The following is a 9589-nucleotide window of genomic DNA, read 5'->3' as shown; positions in this document are numbered from 1 at the left end:
ATAAAGAAGATAATCACTAGTAAATAAATTTGCACACAATCTCTAAATCCTTTAATTTTTATATTATAATTTTTTTTCCTTAATTTTACAAATATATTTAAGAAGAGAAAATTAATTTAAATAAAAAAAATTAAATAAAAATATTTATATGTGAATATATAACATCAGGTTGAGTTGGGTTGTTTGAAGTCTCAACCCGAATTCAATTCGGTTTGAGATTTCCTAACCCAGGTTCAACTCATTTTCTATATAACCCAATCTAGGCTCGTCTATCAATTGGGTTGAGTTTGGGTTAACCTGCCCAAGTTGCAGCCCTAGTCTCGGCTAATTTTTTTTAAAAGAAAAATTACTTTATAGACCCAATGGTAAGGTGTTTTTCCCTAAATAATCCCTAACTTTTGGGCAGTAACTTGATAGTCCATTTAGAGAAATTTTTCCTTCTTAATGGTCCCTCAAACTCATCTCTCATTATAATGTTTTTTAAATATACAAACTTCTCTTTTTCTCATCTTCTTCACATACGTAGATTGCGATCATTTTTGCTGATTTTTTTTTATTGTGAATGATGAATGGAAAATTGTATATTCTTAATTTTAAATATTTGGATGTATTTTTTGATTTATTTCGATGACTTATAAAAAAAAAATAAAGAATGAATTTCAGATTCTAAATTTTTTGAAGGTTACGTCGTAACTTTCTAATTCGTGTCTGTTTTGCAACTATGGTATATGTATTTTGGGTATTTGGAGAAGATTTATCCAATATTTAAGTTGGAAAAAGGGAAAAAAAATCTGAATTACATTTCAATGTCGAGTTCACCATTTTTTATTATTGAGTTTGATAATTTAAAAAAAATTCGAATTCAAGTTATTGCAATGAATATATCCATCATTGTAATTAATATATCTGCCACAATAGTTTTTACAAATTGCCCCCTTCAATATTTTTTGAAAATTGACAAATTCAACAATAAAGCTATTGTTGTAGATATATTAACTATAGTGATGGATGTATTTGTCGCAATCATGATTTTAAAATTTGGTTTCACGTCTCGTCTCGTTCATGCCAAATACCAAATCATCTTGGACGAGTTTTCTGATACATTTGAGATGCCTCATTAAAAAAAATAGAAAATAAATGTGGGGTTTTATATCTTGTTTGAAAATTTGATTTGTCCATTTGTCTCGTCTATGCTTGATATCGAGATGACTCGAACGATACATCTTGATCTTGGATGAGTTTTGAAACCATAATCACAATAGTCTGAATTCTAAAATTTTAAAAATTATCCAACTTGACAATTGAAAGTCGTGAGATCGCCAATAAAAATATTTTAAAAAATATTGAACTCAAAAAATCAAAACGTTGATTGAGTCAGCTCGGATCCGTATCAATTCATTCATTGTCATAGATCGGGATGACTCGGACGAGTTTCTAAATTATGTACTCAGTTATCTTCTTCTATTTTATCTCAAACAATTCCTCACATTTGCTCCATCTGTACGTCTTCATGGCTTCTTTTCTTTCTTTCAGACTTCATCAACATCCTCCTCCTTCTTCCTTGTTTCTCGGACTTCAAAATCCTTCAAAACCAAATTTAATCCTATTTAAACTCCGCAAAACCCTAAAGAAAAAAATCACAATTTCCGCCTCATCTTCTTCTTCGAATTCATCGTCTTGGGAGGAGAGAGAGGAGATAAGATGGCTAAGAGAAGAGCAACGTTGGATTCGGGAAGAACAAAGATGGATGCGCGAACAATCACGTTGGAATTTGGAGCGAGAATCCCTCCTGAAAGAAATTTCTTCACTAAAACTCCAAATTCAAGCCTTAGAACGCCAAAATTCTATACAAGGAGGTCCAATTTCTGATGCAATCTCCAACATCACGTCGCTTCTTCAAGTACTGAAGAAGGTTGATTCGAATTTATCGAAAACGAATTCGATTTCTGAAAGTGGTTCTGGTCCGATTCCAATTCTGTTGGAATCGGAAATCGAAGAGGTGAAGGAGATGGTTGTGAAGGAAGTTAAGGGTTTGGAGAGCAGAAAAGAGGAGGAGAAGGTGGAGAAGAGGGCAACACTGAGGAAGGGATCGGAAGGCAAAGAGGTTCGCATGATGCAGGTCTGCGTGCATTTCTGCTAAGAAATTTCAAGGCGAGTTTTGATTGTTTAATTATTTTCTTGATGGAATTTACTTGCATTTGTCTTGTAAATGTGTGATTCTTGTGGAATTTTTTGTTAGAGATGTTGAAGGAACTGGAAAATAGTCAAAATAGTAACTAAATATTTAAGATAAGAAACTCAATTTCGTGTTGATTTTCTCGACATAGAAATCAAGACAAGGTTGAAAGTCCGGTGAGTTTTGGAGGAAAAAATGGTGAAAATCTTGGGTATTATACAAATGGTGTTTTTGGTTTCTTCCTAAAATACCATCATCTTTAACCTCCGTAAAGACCCTATCTTGTTCTTGAGTTTTGAAGGTTGAAGAAGATAGAATTCTGGGGTTGAAGTTAAATATTTTATCCTAGAAGTTTGAAGATGATGGGTTTTTAGAGTTACACCAACCCACATCTCTAAAATTTGGCTCCAAAGTGACATCTTCTCTGAATTTAGGGAACATGCTCTCCTCCGAACTAATTTGAATTCCGACCTGTCCCACTTTTAAATCACTATTCATTCTTTAAATCTGGGATTGAATGAAAATAATTGAAAATAACTAAGGGACAAAAATTATATTTAAAACATGTTTTATGAAAATACATAAGTCAAAATGGAATTTATATATATATAAAGGTGGAAATGTGTATTTAAATTCAATGAATAGTGATTTAGAGACGGACTCTAAAATTTCTTAGGGTCTCGATCTTTAGAGTTGTGAATAGTGATTTAGAGGGGCTGTTAGAGATTTCAAGACCGGTTGGTGCTAGGTTCGGACATCTCTATCTCTAAATTTAGAGATTTAGAAGAAATTTTGGAGCTCATCTCTAAATCATAAATTTAAACACCCATTTTGCCCACACTTTTTTACATAAATATCATTTTGACTTCCATCTTTTCATAAAGCATGTTTTAAATATAATTTTTGTCCTCTACATATTTTTAATTCTTTTCATTCAATCTCAGATTTAGAGAATGTATAGTGATTTAGATGTTAAGAGGGGGGGGGGGGGGGTGTTGGAGTTCAAATTGGTTTAGAGGAGAGCATCTTCTCTAAATTCAGAGAAATGCCAATTTGGAGCCAAATTTTAGAGACGTGGGTTGGAGTTGCTCTTATAAAGAGTGTTTAACAAGATTTTGGAAGAAGAAGAACAATGAAGGTTGGACATGATGGGTTTTTAGGGAGAAATCAATGTTGAACAAAAAAACAATTAAACCTTGAAATAAAGAAAGTAGAGTACAAGGTAGATGGAGAGGCGTAGTTTGGAGTTGGAAAACAAAAACCATAAAAAAAAAAAAGTCGAAGCCCTTATATAGGGGTGTGATTAAACAATTGGGAGGTTAGTTGAAAAATTGTGGAATCTTCGGTTTAGGCGGTTCCAAAGTGACAGTGTTCCCAAAGAGAGTCCGTGCAACCCAAAGGAAAAGCTGAAACTCAAAAAAAATCTAGAAAATCTGAAACTATGATCAAATCCTTCTAGGGGAAATTAATCAAAGTACAATTGTTGGGTACCTACAAAACGTGATGGTCACACATCCAAGAGTAACCAGATTAAGAAAGAAAATTTTTGGATACTCTTCAATAGTTACCTAAGCTTGATTAAACTTGAATGATGTCTTTTTAGAGTAGTGGTAAAGTGATGGAGAGGAGCTAAAAAAAGAGCACCTGAAAGTATTTTTGTTTGACACTAATCTTTTAAGAAACTTTTTTTGTTTTTGATGAATAATTATTTATCAAATGAACACCTTGGGATTGAACCACTTTATATTAGAATTTTTTATTATTTTAGATAAGCTGATATATACTAAATCATATATATTTTTTTAAATAAATAATAGTTTACAAGAATATATTACAATAAAATTTGAGAAGTAAATATTTCTTTGGTAAATTGTATCAGCATGCGTTTGACATATGGCTACAAATCAATTTTTTTTCATGAAATGTATTAAATCTTTTCATGCAACCTCTGTCATTGTTATTTTTGGCCCCTCTCTTGGCCTTATGAAGCTTTCAACTTGAATCAAAGCTCTCGTCATTGATGCATCATTGGTCTTTGTTGTTCATGCCTAAATAATCTCAATTAAATTTCTTTTAGTTAATCTCTAGTTAGAACTTATGAATTCCCTTGAATTTACTCTTTCTTGATTTTTCTGTCCTAATCTTACCATTCATCCATGTCAACATCCTCACTTTTCTATGCTCATTCAATGAACATGTTGTTTCTTGATTTCCCAACATTCAACTATGTAAATTAGGGCTGGCCTTATTGTTGTCTTATAAAATCCCTCGTTAGTTTGATTGATATAGGTTTCTTAAATAAAAGTTCAGAAGGACATCTCAACTTTAGCTTCGCTGCTCTAATTTATGGGTCACATTCTCATCAATCTCTTCATTTTATGGCTAATTGAACCTGAATAACCACTAGGCTCTTTGGTGGTATTTCTAATAAGAAGTCAAGGACTAAGTTTGCTTCATCATACGGTGTATGGTCAATAGGAAGCAGATTAACCTGTTTTGGTGTTATCATGACAATCTTTGTACGTTCACTTGTAAATTGATAATATTTTAATTGACAATTCTTAAAAAGTATGATTCAGATATTAATGCGTGTGAATGTGGCAGGAAGCTTTGCTAAAACTGGGCTTTTATTCAGGTGAGGAAGATATGGTATACTCCAGCTTCTCAAGTGATACTGAACGTGCTGTGAAAACTTGGCAGGTGAGTTGCTTACTTAAACCTGTTTCAATGGAACGACTAGTTTATGCCTATCTACCTATCAAAAAAAAGAAAAGAAAAAGGAACGACTAGTATATACCTAAGGTGTTACTCTTGACTGAAGTTCGCTTCTTGACTATTTTAACATGTTTAACTAAGACTCTCTATGTTCTTTTTTGACAGGCCTCGTTAGGTACCCCTGAAGATGGAATTATGACGGCAGAACTTTTGGAAAGGTTGATTATTGAGCAAGGACTGGTGAATGAACAGTTGCATACAAGTGCAGATCGGAGAGGAAACTCTGTCGCTGCACCTGAGAAGGTAAGTTCATTTACTTTATTCTTTTTTTTGTGTGGATAAGTATATATCATATTCAAAGAAGAATTAAAAAAAAAAGCAAAATACATGGAGGTTGAGCAGAGCTGCTAAAGAGGAAAGGTGAACCTAACAAACGAAAAAAAAGGAAGAGGAAAAGGAAAATGAAAAGAGCCCTGATAAATCGACGCGGCAAAACATACGCGGTGTGTATGCGGCTGAGTGGCAAAGGCACAGAACAGTAGATCTTTTTCTTCGGGATACACAAGAAAGAGATCAACGGTTCTGTGCCCTTGCCATGTCAGCTGCGTATGTTTTGCCGCATTAATTTATCATTAGTCAAAGGAAAAATCTAGGAGGATAGCCACTGAATGCTCCTACAAATCGATCTTGACGACCCGACTCCCACCCCAACGAGAAGACTCCCTTAAATTCCTTGAAAGCTCTACAAAAATACAATATTCCAATTACCAACATGATGACTTCCTGAATCAAATGTTCGAGTCTTCAAAAAGCCAGGAGTTTCTTTCCTTCCAACACCCCCCGCCACCCACCCACCCACCCACCCACCCACCCACGCACACAACACATGGCAAAAGAGGTAAGGCTCCGGAGAATCTTTTTTCTCCACTGCAAGGCCATTGACTACCAACCTTTAAAAGAGCTATGGAAACAAAGGTTGAATAATGACATGAAATTATACCAAATAGCATGAGAAAATTCACAATGAAGTAACATATGATTTGCAGACTAACCACTATATTTGCAAAGAAAACAGAAGTCAACCTATGTGATACGAAGGACCATAATCTTGTACATATTTAGGATATTTGCATAAATGTTGACCAAATGAAAATGCTATTTTTGAACGGACCTTTGGAACACACATTGCGACACCAGGAGATACAGAGGTAGAATGCGGAAACAATGAATAATAAAATGGGCTAATGGAGGAAATTCTATCCCTTTGATGCCCATATCTTATTATCTCCTCTAGAAGGACCGAGGTGGAAGAAATTTGGCTAATGAGATGAGAGATGGCCTCAATCTCCCCATTGTTGAAGCTTCTTCTAAAACCAAATTTCCATGTCAATTCATCCCTAGACCAAACCATTAACTATTTGGTTGTCACTTTTTGAAAGAATCTGAATGCAAAGATGGAAATTGCATTTTGAGGGGAAAAAAGAACAAGAAACATTTTTCTTCCTCAAAGCGAACTTTAAATCCCTTCCCCACACTAAATGTTACCCTACTACAAAAATTTGACAAACCTTGGAAATTCCTTGCCAAACTCTCATGCGCAAACGAGGCTGATGCAAGATGATGAGGGAAGCAGATGAAAATAAAGGGGGTTAGGGAAATCTGGTTTGGGATGGGTTTAAAGATTTGAGATATGATAGGGTAAATCCAAAATGTAAAATGAAAAGTTTTGCAATTATTGTATTTTTCAATAAGGTAGACAGAAGGGTTAAGGTTAAGGTTTGTAGGATAAGGATTAAGAAAATAGGAAAATGATTAAGGGTTGTGGTTTGTAGGTTTCAAGAATTCAAGAACCAAGAATCAATAATTCAAGAATAAAAATTCAAGCATTCAAGAATTAAAATTCAAGATTTCAAAGTAAAAGAATTCAAGAATTCAAGATTTCTTGAAAAATCAAGAAAACAAAGTTTATGGATTGATTTTTTAAAAGGATTAAAGGGTTCTTGATGGATACTTAATGGTTTCTTGATCTCTTACAAATAAACAAAAAATTTGTTGAAAAGATGGATTGAAGAAGAAGATAGAAGATAGAAGATAGAAGATAAAAAAAAGATTAAGGAGGAAAAAATGATATATTTATCTTGGAATCATCCCAATGATTTCCATGGCATTAACCATGTTGAATGCACCAACATCCAAATGATAAAAATATAGAAACTATTTTTTATTTCATTCATCAACTCTTCCAATAAATCTTAATGCCATCCATAAATAAAGAAAATCAACCAAGACTCCTAATAAAACTAAAATACCAAATAAATAATTTAATTTTCGTAATTTTCTCTTCTAAATTTTAAATCTTTATAAACTTAAATAAAAGATAAACTAAATTTATCAAACTGCCCCTTAAATATTATGCAAAGACCATGGGCCAATAAATCATGAAAATAAGTTTAAAAAACATGATAATAAAACCCTTAAACAAAAAATAAAATAAAGATAAAATCTAATCTTCAAGCTTTGATTTCCCCCATCAGAGGCCCTCACCCGGTCGCTATCCCATCCAAATTAGTCCTACCCATATTCGACTTGATAATTCTCTACCCAAATCAATTATCCTTGGAACCTAACCTCCAAAGCCATTTTCCTAAGGGAGCTGAATTCATAACTTTTGAATCCAAGACCCTTTTGATTTTTGGGGACCAAATTGTTCTCCAATTAGCAAGATGGAATTTTTTATTGCAATTTTTCCCCTTCCTCATGAACTTTTTGTTTCTTGACTTCCCAAATTTTGTTTTATGTTACATTAAAAATTACACAACACACCCTTTTTTTGGGTTTCAAACCTCAATGTGAAGTTATGGGGAATTGATGGATTTTCAATTCACAATAATGCTGTGCTAGGAGAGTGCAAATGGAGCTTCAGTTGCTTCTGCCACAGAAATGTCAGAGATTAAGCAGACCATTGTTAAAGAAAGTAGTGCGACAGATGTTGAGGTATCTCACCATCGAGTCTTTCTTCTTGGAGAGAATCGGTGGGAGGAACCATCCAGGCTTCAGGGCAGAAACAAGCAGGCTGGCGGAAGCAGCACAAGGATTGCTTCAACAAAGTGCCTTGCTTGTCGTGGGGAAGGCCGCTTGTTGTGCACAGGTAGTTGTTTGTTTTATATATGTATTATGATCTATGCAAGAAGTATATCCTCTGGGTTAGGGCATCATTAAGGGGATTATGTCTTTCCTGGGCAAGTGGAAGTCTTGGTTTCAAATACCAGAATGCTCGTAATCTCCCTTGCATTGTAATTGGAAAACTAGTTCCTCGTGTTTTAAAACTCATTGTGTCAACTTGATGCTATTGAATTTTGTGTCAACTTGACGCTATTGAATTTTGTGTCAAATTAACTCAATTGAATTTTGAGTCGACTTGAAACTCATTTAGACCAACCCTCTCAAGTCAACTCAGAAACCTGACCTCGTCAACTCAGAAATGAACCAAGTTGAATTAAAAATTAGACCAGGTTTACGGTTTTATTTTCAGAAAACAAAATTTAAGTATAATTTATTAATTTGACTTGCCTAAGTTGACTTGACTCGCTGGACATTCTTGTTGTTTTCCAATTTTATAACAAAGCTAGTACTAGTCAAAGTACAAGGGAGATCTGTTGTCGAACTTTATCTGTAGGTTATGCGCATATAATTCTTACAAAGAAATGATTAAACCACCAATCTACAAATTGGAAGCTTGCAACACATTGTGATTTCATGGAATAGAAAAAAACTTGTGTGCGTGCTCCTGTCAGTGTGTTTGTACGCATGTGTGCGTGTGTGTAAACTATAAGATTAAGTGGTAGTTCTTGGTTAGGTTAAATTACTAATATGCATGGCACCGTTGCAGAATGTGATGGAACAGGCGAACCAAACATTGAACCACAGGTAAAATTGTGTTTTCTAACTTTGACCTTTCTTGCTTTTAACATTGTTTCATGAATTACTTGAAACCCTTTTAACTTTCATGCTGCAGTTCATGGAATGGGTGGATGAAGGAGCGAGCTGTCCATACTGCGAAGGCCTTGGGCACATCATCTGCGATGTCTGCGAGGGAAAACCAATCATCCAAGTGTAGAAGTAGGTATTTAGATATGTCCACACATCTCTTTGTTACATAGATATCAAGACTTCACAGAAAGAGACTGAAAATTAAAGACAAGATTTGGCATGGTGTTTTATTTCCTGATAAGTTTTGATTTTGTCCATGTGTATGGTATGCACACTCGAGTTTTTTCCTTTAAATGCATAGGCCAAAAAGTGATGAGAGTTTGGGTAATTAACGTGGTGTAGCTCCAAAGCTGCTCTGAAGCTTGTAATAGAGAAAAATAAGAAAAAAATCACCCTTGGGAAGCTTCTTGTTAGTATGAAAGATAAAGAGTTCATACTGCCGTGCCAACTTTTTCTAATAACACACCAAACAATGAAATAAAATATGGCGTTTAGGGTTCAACTATTGGACCTCCATTTCATTTTTTCTTCATCAATTTGATTAACTACTCTATTTGAATCCTTAAGGTATTGGTTATTAGAGTGGAGAATGATGGAAGAACAAATCAAAGGTTAGCTTCTGTCAGCTCACTGTTTGGTGTATCCATATCATGTTATGTCTAATTTATTGAATTGATGTGTTATAAAAAAAAATTGGTGTGGCTCCCT

General features: G+C 34.3%; 1 protein-coding gene across 1 annotated transcript; it reads left to right on the top strand.

Annotated features, from left to right (window-relative positions):
• The first annotated feature begins 1480 nt into the window (after positions 1-1480).
• PTAC5 (plastid transcriptionally active 5) lies at positions 1481-9116 on the top strand. The gene is made up of 6 exons (XM_086451787.1): positions 1481-2119; positions 4781-4876; positions 5057-5194; positions 7793-8039; positions 8781-8818; positions 8907-9116. Exons 1-6 carry the CDS (start codon positions 1511-1513, stop codon positions 9006-9008), a joined length of 1230 nt encoding a protein of 409 aa, XP_086307913.1. The 5' UTR covers positions 1481-1510; the 3' UTR covers positions 9009-9116.
• The last annotated feature ends 473 nt before the right edge of the window (positions 9117-9589 follow it).

The sequence above is a fragment of the Akebia trifoliata genome, chromosome 8, assembly GCF_017979445.1.
Source record: "Akebia trifoliata isolate Shusen 1 chromosome 8, ASM1797944v1, whole genome shotgun sequence".
NCBI classification, from domain to species: domain Eukaryota; kingdom Viridiplantae; phylum Streptophyta; class Magnoliopsida; order Ranunculales; family Lardizabalaceae; genus Akebia; species Akebia trifoliata.
The sequence above is the reverse complement of the archived record's forward strand: the minus strand, read 5'-3'. Positions and strand labels throughout refer to the sequence as shown.